At 41.4% G+C, this 18,254-nt stretch overlaps 2 protein-coding genes across 5 annotated transcripts in view; one reads left to right on the top strand and one right to left on the bottom strand.

Annotated features, from left to right (window-relative positions):
* The window catches only part of PROS1 (protein S), a 35,259-nt gene extending 33,831 nt beyond the window's left edge, over positions 1 to 1,428 (bottom strand). For both annotated transcript variants that reach the window (XM_032182673.1, XM_032182683.1), the window contains exon 1: positions 1,310 to 1,428. In XM_032182673.1, the coding sequence (XP_032038564.1) occupies positions 1,310 to 1,388 (79 nt within the window). In that variant the 5' untranslated portion in view covers positions 1,389 to 1,428. The remainder of the gene's footprint in view (positions 1 to 1,309) is intronic.
* A 216-nt stretch (positions 1,429 to 1,644) lies between these two features.
* The window catches only part of ARL13B (ADP ribosylation factor like GTPase 13B), a 49,113-nt gene continuing 32,503 nt past the window's right edge, over positions 1,645 to 18,254 (top strand). For 2 of the 3 annotated variants that reach the window (XM_032191837.1, XM_032191845.1), the window contains exons 1-4: positions 1,645 to 1,709; positions 5,274 to 5,445; positions 6,835 to 6,905; positions 11,746 to 11,995. In XM_032191837.1, coding sequence (XP_032047728.1) covers positions 5,387 to 5,445; positions 6,835 to 6,905; positions 11,746 to 11,995 — 380 coding nt within the window. In that variant the 5' untranslated portion in view covers positions 1,645 to 1,709; positions 5,274 to 5,386. Of the gene's footprint in view, positions 1,710 to 5,273; positions 5,446 to 6,834; positions 6,906 to 11,745; positions 11,996 to 18,254 lie in introns of those variants that run through there. The other variant, XM_032191857.1, reaches the window with a different exon arrangement.

An 18,254-nucleotide genomic window follows, 5' to 3' on the forward strand; every position in this document is an offset into this window, starting at 1 on the left:
TGTACAGTGGACATGGATTTCACACCGAGGTCTGGATGTTGACCAATCTGTCCAGAGGGATCAGGTACCATTCCCCTGGATAATGACTGCAGGCTACAGGGATCATAAGCAGACGGTGTGGATTAGGAGAACAATACGATAATGCATAAGTTTAGGCCAACTGGATGAAGTTCTCAAGGTTTGTATTTGAGTCCTTGATATCACAGACGTCTGTTTTTTTTAAAGATTCTTAAGGTAAAAGAAAACCAATAAATAGCACCTGTAGGACTATAAGGAACCCCTTATTTTCTTCTTCCTAACATATTAAAAGACTTTTCGTAAACTTAAACACAATTAAGCTGGCCAACAGGAACATTTACTAAGCCTTTAACTAATTCTATGCTGTTCACTGTTGCAGGTTATTAATGAGAAAAATAGTTTTGTTTAAAATTGATCGGCCATTTAGATGAACAAGAACAGTGTAAGTAGCATTTTTTGATGCAATACACCCTCAAGACTTGCCCCTCTTTGTCTTTATCTGATAAAGATTTGTCCCAGATTGATTTCTGTCTGTTTATGATAGCAAACTGTAGACAGGCATCTTTCCTTTATGCTTATTGTATGGCACAAGCTGCAGTATTAAGATCTGTTTTTTTGTTGTTGTTTGTTCGTTTGTTTGTTTGCTTTTCCCCATCACAGAGATCCCTGGCATTGTTCATAGCTGGAGCCAGGAAGCGGGAGGAGACGAACCCCAGATATTTCACAAGGCTCTGATGACTTTCTTCAATTTCGCACTGTTCAGAGAAAAGCAAGCTGGCAAGGTACGCAGCGGGGAAGGTGAAGGCAACAGAAAGCGTTATGAAACCAGGAGAAAGGGACGTGACGGGAAAGGTTTATTTTTAGGACCCATGGGAAGCTCCCACATAAAACGACCTTTTATCTTTCCGTGCTGCTCCCTTCGCAGCCCGCATCCCGAGCGCTCAAACAGAAGCCTGGACAGCAAACAGGGGTTGTTCCTCCTGCCTGATTAATGATTAGTGAGGCGCTGCGGGTCCGGCCGCCCAAGGCTGCGTGCTCAGCCCGAAGCCTTCGGTCATTAGGCTTGGAGGAGACCTCCCGGACCCTCAGCTCCGTCCCTCCCCTGCCACCGCTGCCACCCCCTGCCCATGTCCCCAGGCACCAGCCCCAGCCTCTCCTTGAACGCCCCCAGGGACGGTGCCGCCGCCACCTCGCTGCGCACCCCAACGCCTCCCAGCTCCCACCCTGCGGCCGTTCCCGGCTCCTGTCACCGGTTACCGGTGAGGAGACCCCCGGCTCCCGCCCCACTCACAGGTCGCGGCCTCCGCCAGGGCGGCGAGCAGCGCCAGGCGGGCGAGCAGCGGCGGGCAGCGGCCGCCCCGCGGCCTCATGGCTGCAGCGGCGAGCGGGGGGCGCCGGCTGCTCCTGAGCGGGGCCGCCCGCTCAGGGAGGGAGGGGCCGGGGGCGGGCCGCGCCGAAGCCCGGACCGGCCGTCGATTGGCTGACGCTCCGCGGGCGGGGCCGCTATTGGCCGCCTTGCCCCTCCTCCCAGCTCCGCGCTCGCCGCCTTTTTGTCCCTCTCCCCGCGCCGTGAGCGGTAACCAGGGGTTACCGGGGCCTGCGTACGCGGACCCGCGGCCCCCGAGGGGGGCGGCCCGGCCCGGCGTGACGGCGGGCACGTGACCGTGGGGCAGCCAGCGCCCGGGACGCGGGTACGGGGCGGGGGGGGGGTGAGGGGGGCTGCGGCCGTTAGGGCCGTTGGGTCGCCTAACGGGGGGGCTGCGAAGAGCCGTTAACCCACAGCGTGGGGCTAAAACGGGACTTACTCGAGAGCGCTAGCAGTTAATGCAGTTGTCTCAGGGTTTTCTTCGTCTCTGTAGCGCTTTTTAATGTTTTCTTCCTCAAAACTGGGGTTCTCGGCGTTCTTTGTCCCGGTGGTTGCGCTCGGTTGGTACCTGGGTGTTGTTCCCGTGTACCTACAGCTTTACGTGCGCCTGGGGCGGTGGGCTTGGGGGTGGTGCTTCACCGCAGCGAGCCGAAAGAGATCACGGTGGCAGCTTTTATACCTGAAACGTTACGTGTGCATTATCAGGGAACGCGCTCAAACGTAGTATTTGCATTTATTTGCAGAGATTAGTGGTTATTTGGCGTTTCAAACAACAAACGTACAGTCTCCGTAAAATAGCGTAACACGATGTTATGTATTTGCCTATTTCCTGCATAGTGTTGAGCGCCCTTGTTTCTTCTCTGTGCCATGTTTTTGGGATTTTTTTTTCTTTGCCATCCTTCTCCCCTCTTGGGGTCTTGTATTTGAACAAGACTTCTTCTGTGACATAGTCTTTGGCTGCTCTTCTCTCTCTAACAGTTTCTGTTCATGAATCTCGCCTGAATGTTACGGGCCCCGTCTGTGCTTTAGAGCCATTTAGTTACAGGCTGTCCAGCTTTGCAGGTTGTGATCACAAGATGGGTTTGTTCACTGGATGCTCAGACATTGAAAATACTGCATTTTTGTGAGTTACTTATAGAGCCGTTATGTCTTGCTTTTCAGCAAAATTAGCAAAAATTGGTGTAGCAATGCAAGCAGGGTTAGAGTTAGTGCTTGCTTGGGGGTCTTGGTAGTGTAATCCATTTCTTGTGACTTTTTGGATTCTTCAGAGCACGGTTTTAATGCTTGGAATCATTGTAATCATCGTGGTCTTCTCCTCAGGAGCTTTTCCATTCTTCATGCCCTAGACTTCCTTGCGGAGAAGCCATTCTCAGGTGCTGTTACACAACGCAGCATAAATTTTTAAAGAATATCTCTTGTCTCAGCTTTAGAAGAAATCTGAGCTGTTTATGGTGTATCTGCACGAAGGCATCTCTGAATACAGCAGCGTCTTAAGATCAGGAGTCCTTTGTTACTGCCTGTATAAATTATTTAAGCCATCATTGCTCAATAGGGATGAAATAAGTTTGTTAGGGATAGCTCTTCAATTTTTTCCGTACTTTTTAAATCTAGATTTGGAAGACAATGACTTCAGAAAGGTGTCTTTAATTATTCAGTTTCCTGCTTTATTCGAACTTGGCTTGGTTTCAGGTTAGTTATTTTAAATGATAAGAAAGAAATATATTTGTTTAAGAAATGAATTTTGAGAAGCAATCTTCCCAAAACTTTCTGTGGCAATTCAAAGTGTTACTGCCTTGTGTTAATCTGCTCACGAAGGTAAGTTAGCAGCAGGGAGTATCTGTCTACATCTTGGCTACTCAAATATAAAACCAGTTGTTTTTCAGCTGAAGCTGCTGATCAGATTCTGATCTACAGTGGGATGAGCCAATGGGTTGAGGTGACCGCACACCTTCCTTCTGCAAGGTTTGGGATAAGCTCTGGAGGAGGGTTTGGCATGTTCTCAACCACTGTCCCTTGACAAGCACACAGATATGATTCCCCTATCCTGTGCATGCGTTCGCTCCCTTGGCTGTCGGTGAGAAGAGTCGATGAGCTGGGCCCCATCCGTGAAGGACCAGGGAAATGGCGTGTTGGGCACTGAGACCACTCTCTTGGTTCCCTGCAAAAGGCTCATTCTGCGTTAGTTTGAGTGGTTCTTGGACCATACAACTCAAATCACGGGTTATTTTCCCCCTGCTTTCGTTCTCCTTTAGGTACAGAGTGGATTTCCTCATCCTTCTACTTTATCCATCAAGTGCACCTAGGTACTTGAGCAAAGACAATCCCACAAGTGGGTTTGCCTCTTGCCAAGGGAGAAGCAACCCGCACTGTACTGTAACATACACTGAAGTAAGGAGGCTCTGTGACCAGTACACGAGCCTGCTAATAACTGTAATGCTCTCGGATTAAAACTGTCCTTATTTTGAGCACAGTGTTGGGTACCAGCGATTGTGGTGCATTGATCCCAGCCAACAGCAAAACACCTACCCTGTATCCTGCAGCATACGCACTCCCCTCTTAACTTGGGATGGGGAAAAAGTGAGAAGACGTGGATGGAGATAATTACAATTTAACAGAGAAAGTAAAAGCTGCCCACATAAGCTGGGCGGGGGGGGGAAGCAATTCATTCACTGCTTCCCATCAGCAGCCATTCTCTGTAACACAGGGTCTCAGCATCCTTCTGGCTGCTTGGGAAAACACGCACAGTGACAATGAACAACCCCCTGTCCTCCTCCTTGTTCTCATCTTTCTGCCGAGTATGACATCGCAGTGTACAGGATGTCCTTCAGTCAGTTTGGGTCTGCTGTCCTGGCTTTGTTCCTTCCCAGCTTCTGGTGCACCTGAGCCAACTCACTGAGAAGGCAGAGTGAGAAAGAGAGAGCCTTGATGCCAAGCGATCACCAAAGCATTGGTGTGGTACCAGCAGTTTTTTAGCCAAAAATACAAAATGTAGCACCATACAGGCTGTGAAGGAAATAAACTTCATCCCAGCACTCTGTCAGGGATGTAGTGGCTTTGAAATCGTGCACTGAAATTGACCACAGCTCAGGGAAGGCCTTTACTTCTGCTGTTAGTTGCAGTAATACTGTTGTAGCTAAAGTGTTATATAGCTTCTGACTCTATGCATTTCACTGCATGATTTGTGTAAGCTTTACTGTTTCATGCTTGTGTGTGCCTGTAAAGAAATGAACATGCACATAGTCAAGGAATCATTTCCCATAGTTTAAGCAGCATCAGAAACAGGAACGTTCCCTGCTTCTTTCTTTCTTTCTCATGCTTGAAGAGTAGAAAATGGGATTGTAGAATGACAGATGCTTCATTCTTCTATTTAATTTAGTGAAAATTATTAGTCTTTAAGTAGCCTGTTCCTCAAAGTACTCCAGAGAGCCCAGTTTCCTTGATGTGTAAAAGAAACTGACAGTGAATGAATGTACTTAGCGGGTATGACATTCTTTGTTTGCTTTTAATGTCTTATCCTGTTATGTTCTTAAGCCTCACCTGTGCTTCAAATTGGTCCTTATTTTCTGTCAGTCAGCAGAGCCGTGAGATGCAATAACTAGGCAAGCACTGGGATTTATTTCGTAGCTTGCTGTTGCACTGCCCTAATTTGCAGGTTTCCTGACATGCGCTGGTCTCACACTCCTTTGTTTTGTGAGTACTGTCATGTTGCTGCCCAGATGCATAAAACGGGGGTGAGTGAAGTGTGAAAAGATGGAAGGAGTGAAAGACCCAACAAGACTGTCATGGGGCTGGCTGAAGATGGAGACACTCTGAAGAGACAGGCTGCTGCCTGGGAAACAGCTTGTCTGCATCATGCTTTGGGTCTAACTGTTTTTGTTTTTCTTGCTAGTGGTGACAAGACAGGACCTGGGCTGCTGCTGTCTCTACAGTCTCCCTGAATTGTTCTGGTCTGTCCACATCGTTCCTGTAGCTTCCGAGGCTCTGGATGGCTAGTGAAGAGGGATGTTCAATCTAATGGCCAATTGTTGCAACTGGTTAAAACGGTGGCAGGAGCCTGTCAGGTAAACATGTGAAAGTGTTCATTTTCTACTTCTGTGCTGACCTTCTTCCCAAACTGTATCTTATGTCATCTCTCCAATGTTTCACTTTATCTCATTCCTAGTATATATATTTTTTTAAATTCAAAGATAAAATCTGTTGTTCTTTTTTTCTCCAAGGGAGAACCAATACATGTTCTGAACTCAAAAATGAGGTGTTAATCATTTGTAGTTCTCGTACTTCGTTTCTGAGTGAAAGAAAGTATGAAGTTCAAAATGCTGTCCTCCTACTATTTTCTCTAGTTCGGTATCTGGGGTGATGCTAGATTGTTTATGTAAAATTCAATTTGTTTTGTCTTTTTCATTTAGCTTCTGTACTTTGAGATCATGAAGTGTGGCGTGTTATGCTGTACCCCAGTGTAATTCTATTTTATTGTTATTATTTAATTACCCTAATGCTGCATTTTGTGGGCAACTTGATGATCCATTTTCACCTCCAGAATTTTACAGTCTTCATTTGTTTCTGTTACTTCGAACATCCTGCATCCCTCTGATTAGCAGAGATGAGCAGACCTGTGTAAGCTATACTTCACATGTGATACTGTTATAGTTTTAAGACTGGAAATAACAATGTTTTTACTGTTCCTTCACTTAAAGGAGCATAAAGTTGAGTAAATTTCTTTGACTTGTCTGAGTATTTCTGAATTGGAGGAATAATCAAGTTATATACATAGGCAAAAACACAGGAAAATATATCTAAAATCCTATTCTGGTACAGATTCTAGCCACTATACACCAATTTGAATTTATAAATAGCACTGTTTCATATGTTTGCAGCTTTCATTGCTCCTTGAAACAAAAGCATGATGAGTACCAGTGCCACTTAATTTATGGTGTCTTATGTTGTCTACCCAGGTTTTTTTCTATATAGTGTTTTTCAGCTGCACTGGTTGAGACGGAAATAAATGACTGGTGTAAGCAAAACGACAGATTTGACTGAAATAGGGAGAGTAAAATACAGAATGGAAATGAAATTAAAGAAACTGCTAAAGAGACCATGACAGTACCAAAAAATATAAAATTTACAGTACTGTGAAATTAAGCTTCAGCAGGCAAATGCAAGTTAAGAGCAAAGTTATTTTCTCCTGTGAAACATTTAGTGTGATGATAGACTTCTTGTTTTATAGCTTGTTCTGCTGTTCTGTCTAATCATATGGTCTGACATATTGAGCACCAGATACACAAATGGAATAATGCCTGCCACTTGATGTTTTGATACCAATTCTTTCTACTACTTAGTCGTAAATTTGTTATGCGTGTATTTTTTTTTTTAAAAAAGCTTAAAATAACTGATGTCTAGTTAGAAGAAAAAAGACTTGAAATATCTTTCTTTTTTTTTTGTTCCGTATGGAGGAAGGTGACACTAATAATGGTGGGTCTTGATAATGCTGGTAAAACGGCTACAGTCCGAGGAATTCAGGGAGGTAAGCAATTAATTTGTTTATCATTTAACTGAAGCATTGAAAGAGTATAATTACTCACTTTACATCATTTTTGTCTAAAATATTACTTTATCTCTTAATTTCTCTCTTCTTCCTGTACTTTTGAAAGAAAATTTTGGAGATTGTGCTTTTGTTAGAGTCTTCTACTGAAATTGAGCATGTCACAGGCTTCCCTGTGTGGAGAACTGCAGATAAGGGGGAAAAATAAGGGGTCTTACATGGAAACGTAAAGATCCTGATTTTTAATGTCTGGCAGGTCATACTAGGGTGACTTAAAAAATATGTTCCCACAGACCTGTGCTTTATGCTCAGGAAAAGCAGCAGAGCAAGCTCTGCTTGTTGGCCAGTGCAGGTAAGATCATGTTGAACTAATGCAGAGTAAATCAGTGCTAATTTAACACACCAGCAGCAGTTGACAAGCAGCATTGTTACTGCTCCACTGCATGTCTTTCAAAGGTAGTAATATGGCATAGTGGCAAGGTGGATAATACGCAGACGACTACCTCTTAAGACGTTGCACCATGCAGCCTAGAGCCATTGGTCTGCTTGGACAGTTAGTCCACAGAGTTGTTTTCAATTATTTTGGAAATACCAGATCAAAGCGTTCATAGTACCTCAGTGCTTATGTGGCTTGAGTTGCCCACTGTATCGTTACTGTGCAAAATATAAATTTGCAGCAAAATCTGTTCTGGATAACGGCTCTTGTTTTGATTTCATGAGCATCATAGCATATTTGTCGACAGGAAGAACTTTTTCATTATTTCATGAAATGGGTGAAGGAACACTGTAACTACAAGTAAGCTGTCTGTCTCTGTTGGTTGCTTGATATAAGTGAAAGCAAGTGTAGGAAAAAATCTCAGAAGTCTGTAGGCAACATTCTAATTCACAATTAGCTTGATTCAATGCATTGAAGCAGAATATTCTGGTTAATGAAGTGTTTCACATCTCGGCGTACACAAGGGAAATCAGAGGACCAAATTCTTTACGTGGTCACAATCACAGAATGAATGAGGTTGTAAGGGACCTCTGGAGATCACCTAGTCCAACTCCTGCTCAATCAGGGTCACTTCGTGAATGTTGCACAGTGTCACATCCAGACGGGTTTTCAGTCTCCAGAGAAGGAGACTGCAACTTTTTCCAGTGCTCCGTCACCCTCACAGTAAAGAGTTTTTTCTTCATATTCAGGTGGAACTTCCCGTGTTTCACTTTGTGCCCGTTGCCATTCATCTTATAGCTGGGCACCACCAAAAAGAGTCTGGCCCTGTCATCTTTAAGCCCTGAAGATATTTATATACATTGATAAGATCCCCCTCTCAGCGTTCTCTTCTTTAGGCTAAACAGGCTTAGCTCCCTCAGACTTTCCTCGTAAGAGAGAAGCTCCAATCCCTGAATTCTCTTCGTAGCCCTCTGCTGGACTCTCTCCAGGAGCTCCAGGCTTGTACTGGGGAGCCCAGAGATGGACCCAGTACTCCGGATGTGGCCACACCAGGGCTGAGTGGATGGGGAGGATCACCTCCCTTCACCTCGACCTGCTGGCAAAATTCCTCCTATCACACCATATGATCCCACTGGCCTTCTTGACCACAAAGGCATGTTGCTGACTTACGGTTAACATGTTGCCCACCAGGACTCCCAGGTGCCTCTTTGCAGAGCTGCTTTCCAGCAGGTCAGCCCCCAGCTTGTACTGGTGCCTAGGGTTATTCCTCCCAGGGTACAGAACCCTGTGCTTGACTTTGTTGAACTTCTTGAGGTTCCCCTCTGCCAAGTCGCTGGATCCCTCTGAATGGCAGCACAGCCTTCTGGTCTGTCAGCCACTCCTCCCAGTGTTGTATCATCAGCAAACTTGCTGAGGGTGCACTTTGTCCCTTTTTCCTGGTCATTGATGAGTAAGTTGAACAGGACCAGAGCCAGTAATGACCCCTGGGGACACTGCTAGCTACAGGCCTTCAACTAGACCCTGTGCCACTGATCACAGCCCTCTGAGCTCTGCCATCCAGCCAGTTCTCCATTCACCTTGCTGACCACTCACCTAACCCAAGCTTTGTGTTCTTACCTGTGAGGGTATCATGGGAGATGGTATCAAAAGACTTGCTGAAGTCAAGGTAGACAACATCTACTGGCTGGGTAGAGGAGGGGAGAGCAGTCATGCCTTTGTAGAAGGCTATCAGATTGGTTAAGCATGATTTCCACTTGGTGAATCCCTGCTGACTCCTCCTCATCACTTTCTTCTCTACTTCTCCACTTAGAGATGACATCTAGAATGAGCAGTTCCATCACCTTTCCAGGGATGGAGGTGAGTCTGACTGCCTTGTAGTTTCCGGGGTCCTCCTTTTTGCTCTTTCTGAAGACTGGAGTGACATTGGCTTTCTTCCAGTCCTCACATACCACCCCTGTTCTCCATGACCTTTTGAAAATGATGGAGAGTGGCTTAGCAATAACGTCCACTAAGTGCCCCAGCGCTCGTGAGTGTATCCTGTCTGGGCCCATGGATTTGCATGTATCAAGTTTGCTTAAGTGATCTCTAATCCTATCCTCCTTAGCCAAGGGAAAGTCTTCCTTTGTGTTGTGTGTGCAGAAGCAGCTTTCTGGTGACTGCGCTGTAAATGTGCGCATATCAGTAAGCTTTATATAAAATCAATATCATATGCATGTATAACTAGAATAAGATTCCAAAAAAGGAAATTGAATGTGTACATGTAATACATTAGCAATGGCTCTGGTGATACATTTTATATCATTATTTATCTCTAGAATAGCACTAGCAGTTTTCTAGGGACTTACGTAGGTAAGAGACCACTTGATTTTGGAGGGTCCTTCGCATTGTCCAATAACACTTGCAAGTAGGATATAATTTGAGATAAAACTTGTGCTAATGAGAACAAATATTCTCTAAGTTATTTTGCCTTTTGAGATTGGCTTTCCAAATAACTTTCATCATGTTTACATAGGAGGCTACCAAGTAGTGTTTTGACAGACTCAGAGGCTCCATGTCGGCTTTCTGTTTATGCTTGTTATGCAAGCTCACTGACTTGCTAAAGTGCAAAAAAAGTTAGGAACATAAATGAGAGGTTATTCCTGAATCTTTATTCTGAAAACATGAGTGCTTCATTATTTTGTCTTCCATTCTGTTTGAAGATCAACTTTAATACCTTTATCAGGGAAAAGTGACTGTTACTTCTGAAAGCAAGTTTGTTTGTTGGAAAACAAGAGAGATGGATACTTGTAAAGAGGAACTCTTGGAAAGGGTACTTCTGACTTCTGTGCCTGTTTCCCAAGGCTTCAATACTATTTGCCTTAGAAAGCAATTTTTTTTTTCCTTAACAGAGCTTGCAGAAATTAGAACCTTCACTTAGTTTTCAGGGTTGATTTAGAATATATATATACCCATGTTCTCTTTTTTGCCTGTGCAAGTCATGCAGCGTACGAGAGGAGGTGACAGTTGCAACTGGTGGGTTTTAGCAGAAGCCTGTTCCAAATGTATTTCTGTTCTTAGGACTCTGTGCAAATTAACATAGCCTCTGAAGTTGTATTTGCCAAAATGGGTCTGCAGCTTATACAGCAGATGCTGGTTTTTTTTTTGTTTGTTTTTTGTTTTTTTTTAACATGAAGACTTACTGGAGACCCTGCAGGACTTAACAGGACTAAATGTTTCAGTGGTATCACCTTCATTTTAGTACCATCAATAACTTTAACTCTTAATAAGCTCTCATGCTCTTATCGTTCTCTTGTACAGGCAAATATAGCCAACTGTCCAAACTACTTCTCAAAACAAAGTTTGAGGTTTGAAGTTGGAATTTGTCACAAACAGGTGTCTCCCTTTTGTAGCTGGAGTCTTGGCTTATGCTGCTGTGTCAGGGGGGCTGTTCTGGATCCCCATCTTGGGTGTGACAAGGATTTCTCTTCCTCTCAGAAAAGGGATCTGGGAGCAGCAGACTGTTAGGAATTTAGCTTCTGTGCTGCTCTTCAGATTGGTCTGTGCTTTTGACCATGACTTTGCTGCTTCCTCTCAACAAGCTGAATTTTACATCTGTTTTTCCCACCTTCTGTTAGCAAGCTACATAAAACAGTTGCAGAAATCCAATTAACTCACCCCTGCAGAGTCAGCTTAGTAGTGTGAGGCAAGTGCAGGCTTTCTTTGCCATTAAGGAAGACAGCAAGTAGAAGTGCTACATATAAAGCTACAGCTTTTTTAGTGTATCGCATGGAAAACTCAAAAACAGAAAATAAATGACAAAGAAAGCCAAACTTCCCTTGAATAAAGGTTCTCATTTCAGGAGAACCTGGCTTGGTGCTTTTTAAAGGCTGATCAGACAGCTGCTTTATCTCGGCCCTTGATTTGAGCTTTTGAAGCCATTTTGGCAACCATCAGGGATAAAGAAGAAATCTGGCAGAACACAAGGCTTCCCAGTTAATGTATTATGAACTGTTTTGTTTTGCTTCTCAAATTTGGATTAATACCATACAAATGCTATATAACTGTTTAGATGGGAGCACCTAGGGTAAGGTTGTGTGTAAAAGTAAAAACTATAATTCATTTTAACTGTGGTGTTAAATATTAAAAATTGACCTTTTTTTTTTTTTCTTCTGGTGCTAAATCAACGTAAAATAATTGGTTGAGAGTAATGTGTTAATTTGAAATTATCTTGGGAAAAGGAAAATATTAATGTAAAATATGTGGTTGGCAACGTAGTGTTACTTAACAGTGAGGGTTTGTTCCATGTGTTCAGAATACAGATTGTGCTACAGAAATCAAAATGTAAAATCCTCTTAAAATAGCTAAGGCAACTTTTTACTGAAGGCTTTCTTCTTTGATCTCTAACAGAGTCTCCTGAAGACGTAGCACCAACAGTTGGGTTTTCCAAGATTGACCTGAAACAGGGACGCTTTGAAGTCACTATCTTTGATTTAGGAGGTGGAAAACGAATTAGGAACATCTGGAGAAATTACTATGCTGAGTCTTACGGTGTAATATTTGTCGTGGATTCCAGTGACATTGAAAGAATGGAAGAAACAAAGCAAGCCATGACAGAAGTTTTAAACAGCCCTAAGATATCAGGGAAACCCGTGTTAGTGTAAGTATTATATACAAACTTCCAAGTTATCATTAGAAAAATATTTACTATTTTGACCTTGGGTATACCTTCCAAAGAAGTATTTGTGTATAGTATCTACATAATGTATACTGATGGCACTGTCGTTTTAGCACTGACCAACGCTAGTTAGTTTTATGGTCTTTCCGAAGTGTGTGTTTGTGCCATCTTAATGTTACAGTAGTTAACAAAGCCTTTTCTTTATTTTTTTCTTTCTTTCTTTTCCTCATTCTTGCCTTCCCTCTGGAGTTGTACATGCTGACATGCTAAATCGATTCACTGCATCTGACATTAAAGTTTTTTATGTAACCTTTTATTAAGTCTTTATATTTGTTTCCCGTCTCTTTCAGTAGCAGTGGAAAAAATCCATAAGATTTGTTTAAACTCTTTCTTTCAGATTTTAGTATTACTTAATACGATAGGGCAGGTTAAAGGCTGTGCAAGTCTGACATGGTGACTTCTTGTAAAAATGTTGTTACTGTTTAGGCCTAGATCAATTCCATAAATTGTAAATGATTGTTTATGTTCTGCAATACCAGTAAACATAAAAATGTCTTGTTCACCTAACACACGGTGGTGCTGCTGATGCATGATCAGCAAAATCTTGTTAAAGAAAGCTTACCTCACTAGTAATTCGCATTTGCTTGTGCTTCAGTGCATTTTTTTATTTTTTTTTAAATTTCAAAGGTCTGGAAATTCTTACATAGAACAGATAAAAACTAATCAATTTCTCTGCTTAAAAACTAAGTTTTGTAAAATACTGTAACGTTTCTGTTAAATTCAGCAATGGGAGGAAAAAGAACAAATGCCATTTTAAAGTTACAAAATAAGCTATGAAAGTTGAAAATGGTTTCTCAGGACAATATCTCTTGTGGGTGTAAGAACTCTATAATTCAGTTATTGTACGATATCTCCATAGTCTCATGAAGAATCTGTGCTTAAAGCTAAGAAGAGATGCCTTTTACTTTTAAGGCGTAGTGATTCTCTGGTGGTTTGAGAGCTAAGTTGGCTAATCTGTTTTGATGAAACAGAGTGTATAGTTCAGCAAGCTAATAGTGTATGTGTTGAAAAATAGATTAGCCTTTAAATTCCGTTTCTGTCTGAATGTTCATGGTATAGGGAAAGCAATAAAACCATTTTAATGCAGCTAGTTTAACTCAGATCTGTCCTGAAAAATGAACCAGTGACAGTTGACAAGTGTGCAGAGTTTCAAAATAAATATAACTTCATTTTTTTTTCATATAAATCTTTGTCCTAATCCTGTAATAGAGCTGATGTGGGCGCGTGGCTGTATCTGCACAGAGCCCACATGCCTTCCTGGGACTTGATCCTGGTTTTTGATCCATGTCAGTAGCTAATCAGGAGGCAGAGTCTATTAACTGAGTCTAATAGTGACTAAAGTAAGTGTTAGTGCCTTCAACCTGATTGACCCTCAAGCCTTTGAACAGAATTTGCTCTGGCAGTGTCCCAATTCTGTGAAGATAAATGGTAGTTCATTGTCTTATGATCCTTGTACACGCCTGCATCTTGAGTTGCAAATTCTTTTCTGTGTTGTCTGTGTTTTCTGTTCAGTGTCTGCTCATGGCATAGTGATGCTGCTCAGATAAGCAAATTTTGATGTTATGCAATGGATAAAATACGTGCTGAATCATGAAGTTTATTTATGTAAATATATCTCCTTTTTAACTTTAAAAAATTAAAAAAGAAATAACGTAACCTAATTTAGATAAAAGGATATATTTTTTTAACATTGTAAAAAGTATCTGTGACTGCAGAGTCTGGCTCATTAGAGTAAAAAGATCTGTGATAGTAACATGGAATAAAACTATTCTCCAGATATTTTTAAGCCACTGCTATGTGACAATAGATTTGTCCATTGCTCTACATATTCATTCATATTCATTTGCTTTTAAGATGTATTCATCTGCACTGTAGAATTATTTTTAAAAAGCAACAACTAAAAAGGGATCAAACATCAAATAACTTCAAATGGGAAAAGTTTAATGGTCACTAGGAAAGGCTTGGGAGTGTTCAACAAAGTCCTTCACTGAAGTAGACTAATTAAACTTTCTTTTCCCCTTTTTGAACAGTGCAGTAATCATGTGGTTTGTCTACACAGAGATGTAGTTGTTCGGTCCTTCCCCTTTCCTCCCACCCTTCTCTCCCCTGACCTTTTGTTCCTTGGGTGCTGGCGCTACAGTGAGCTGAGTGTGGCAGCTGACTGGCTTATTTCTTTTCTTTCAGTTTTTTAAAAAAATATTATTATTTTTTTTAATGCTAGCTTTTTCCAGTAAATAACTTCCTACTCCATCTTTGAATATGGAAATATTTTATCTTAATTTGTTTTATATCAGAACAAACAACCATCCTTTCTGACAAGTGTTGGGAATTTTATGGCAATTTATGGCACCATATGTAGTCTTAGATGTCTGTTTCTCTTCATGCATGTGTGCTGTGAGTAGTGCTAGCAAGACACCACTATGAACCATTGTTGGGTAGAAGGGTCTTGTTGTTAGATGAGGAATAAGATCCATTATTAGAGTGTTTGGGTTGTGATCTTTGTTACAGAGTGAAGTAGAGTTGGAGTCTTTGGCCTACTCCACCTTTTGCTGTCTTTCTCCCACCCCAACCAACTTCATTATGGCATGCCCTAATCCCTAATAGTACACCTGTGTAGGTGGCAGCTCTGCTCTTTGCCAGAAGACAACATGCTACTGGCAGGAGAAGAGTGAGGGGGGAGACAGCTCTTGCTCCTCATCCTCCCTGTTACAGGGATGCACAGCAAGCCTGATGCATGGAGAAGTGGAGACCCAGGAAGAGAATACATTCAGTTGTGCAGTGTGGGCATAAAGCTGGTACTTGATGCTTTATATTACAGTACTGTGGAGATGTAGGAGTTCTGATATTGTTATCAGTGTGATACTTGCATCATATTGAATTGGGACAGTGGCATCTTACTATCTGTCAGTGCATCACAATGTAATTTTAAGACTTTTTTTCCTCAAATACTGATATTGAGGCTGTTATTGAGTGTTGGTACAAATTACTTGACATTTTTACTGTACAGTGTTGCTACTTTAATTTGTTTGCTTATGTAGGGTTTTTAAATTTTTTGGTGCTTAAGTAGTTAATCAGTCTGGTAAATATGGGGAAACAGTCGCAGAGAGTAAGACCTGGTTGTTCTTGAGCTCGTGGGTCAATTCTTCTGTCAGCATCCTCAAGATTTATAGAGGTATGCAAGATTTTTTTCTTTTAAAACTTTATCCTGCATTTTATCAGAAAGAAACACCTGCATTTAATATTATGAATACAAATACTGTTGAAGTAATTGAAATAAACACACAAGAGGCAATATCAAACTCCATGTGTTGATGTTTTTATATCAGAGAGATTGCTGGGCAGGTTTTTTTTAAGTAGAAAGCTGTTTTCTACCTTTTATTTAGGTGATGATGGATTATAATCTTCCATATTTCACATTTCTTACTGGAATTATAGCCTCTGTGCTTCAGTTTCTTTTTGTCAGTTACACCTAACTGTGTAAATAATGGAAAAAAAAAACGCACACATTGCAAAGTTAATTTTAGTGATTACTTCAGCCCACATAATTTCAGCTCTTAATCATTCTGGATATTCAATATCAATTTCTCATGATGTCAGTGTAATAATAGCACCTTGTGTGTTTTTTTTTTTTTTAAAAAAAACAAACAAACAAACAAAAACCTTTGCTCAAGACTTGATGTCTTTCCTCTCAGAAAGTCTTCGTCATGTTACTTAGATTTGTTTTGCAGTTTTCTAACAATATACAGCAGAAAACTACTTTATTTACTTGAATATGGATAGGCTGTTTTCTTCCTGACTATTACCGAAGATTGAATTTTCTTTCAGGATTTAAAGTATGGCTTACCTTTATTTGAAGTAACTATTGTCTCTCTGCCTGGTTAGACATCTTTGTGTTGTGAAAAGGAAGGGCTAGCACAGAAACACACTTCTCTCACAGATATGCATGCTTGTATGGACACTTCTGCCATGGGGGATGCTGCATCGACAGGTGGTGTTTGTTGTATTTTGGTCTTCACTTCTGTCAGCCGTGCCTGAGATAATCCTTCAGAGAACTGCAGTAATGCCTTTTGTTTTAAGGGCTGTGTATGGAAAGAGGGCTGCTATGTGTCTTGTTTTGTAAAAGTAAGGACAGGAATAGGAGATGGGGTGGTGTTTCTGTGTATGCATACACATGAGTATGTGTCTGTATTCGTGTGTGTGTGTGTATATACATATATTTGTGTGTGTGAAAGAGCATGTTGGTCATAGCAGATTTTTCCCTTTATTGATTATGGGCTTGTTTCTACTCTGTCTTTGGAATGAAAACATGGCTCCATAAATGCAACAGTTAAGGGAGATTATTTAATGGAATAGTATCAGTGCTGTCGTTATCAGGTTTTATTTTTTTCTCTACTTTGTAAATAATCCTTTTTCACTTTAAAGTTCAGACCTCTGGTTGCACTTTAACAGTTAATCTCAGCAGTCATATTAAGCTGGGATGGAACAAATCCACCTGTTTCTAAATCTAGCAATGCTAGTTGGTAGTCCCTTTTGATAGATTAATTGCATCTGGTGGGGAAAAAAATCAAAGGCAACTAGCTCAGTTAGGGTATTGCAGAATTGCAGCGCAATTTGGTCTGAGTGTATCCAGATATAGTGGTATTGATTGTCTTTGCACAGCATAAAGGAATGTATTTAGAAATACATTCCTGTGGTGGTTTTTGTTTTTTGAAATAACTTTTTCATCTCAGTTGCGCTGTTCTTTTCCACTTAGAATTGCATTAGAGCACTGTTTCTCATTTGGTTCCCAAGAGGGTTATGTACAGGGCAGATGTCACTCACTGGGATGAGCGAAAATAATCTCCATCTACTTGCTTCTCTGCAGAAATAACTGCTGCTAGAAAATGAAGCAGTGGTGTGCTTCCTGTCTTGCCAATTCAGCCATTTCATAGGAACATCTAAGTTATCTTCAGGGACTGGTTGAGTCAATGGCTAGCTGCTTTTAGCTCTTTCCCACATTTTGTAGCTCATAATATTGAGGGACACAAGAAGGTAACTCATCAGAAGGCGACAAAAATACAAAACAAACAATGTGCGTAACACAGAAGGATAAGTAGCTCTGTGAACTGCTGAACTATTAAATCTGAAAAGTAGGTTCTTAGGTACCTTATACAATTCTTGTACTGAAGATTTGCATTCAGTTAAGGTGTTAAAAGGAAACTGCTTATTAAATTATGTGAAACAATGGGAATTTAACCCAATCCCACTGTGAAGTGTGATTTTAATTGTGATTTTAAAAAATATATGTATTTCCATGCACTTATGTGGGTAGGGAGGTGTGCATGCCCACATCCATGCATGGGAATGGCATCACTATGAATGAAAATCTGAAAAGATGGAATTTTAAAACAATAAAAGTACAAAGGAAATAAAACGTAAATGGATGGAAGGATGATACAAGTGCTGTTGATAGGCTGGTGCAATTGAAGCCTGGAGGGTGTGTAGCCAACAGTCTGACCTGAACGAAGCTGATACAAAAAGAAATCGGAGTTCGCCTCTTATCTAATCCTTGCTAGCATCTCTGGACTGGATTCCACTGCAAGTCCTCCAGGCGTGAAGTGTTAGCAGCTGACACACTCAGTGTAGCTATCTGTAGATGTAGAGTATCTGGCATCTATAAGGATTAAACTAGGCTGCAATATAAAGCTTTAGAAGGAGAATTAATTAAAATGATGGTATGTCTAAATCTTTCAAGGATGCTTAAGTCAATACACACTGAATTGCCTTCTTTTAAGTGTCCTGTATCCATTTTAGGTACTAAGGTAAAGTATTCCTATTTCCCTTTACTTATAATACTAATTTAGCCATCAATCCTGCACTCTTAAATGAGGATCCTAGGTTTCTATAAATAGCAGAATTTCACAGGACCACTTAGTGTTTTGGAAACTCCCAGCTGGTGCTTCTGGCCACTCCTGCAGCAGTGCAAATAAAGGTCTGGCCTTGCTGCAGAAAAGACAGTGAAGATGACTCTTCATTACACTACAGTGAGTCCGGGCTAGTCAGGGGCTGGAGCATGTCACATAAGGAGAGGCAAGAATGCTGCATTTGTTTCAGACCTCAGAAGAAAACAAGGAGGGGAAATCTTACTGCTGCCTACCAGTGCTTATTAGGGAAGTGTGCAGAAAACAGAACATGGCTCTTC

The sequence above is a fragment of the Aythya fuligula genome, chromosome 1, assembly GCF_009819795.1.
Source record: "Aythya fuligula isolate bAytFul2 chromosome 1, bAytFul2.pri, whole genome shotgun sequence".
Classification (NCBI taxonomy): domain Eukaryota; kingdom Metazoa; phylum Chordata; class Aves; order Anseriformes; family Anatidae; genus Aythya; species Aythya fuligula.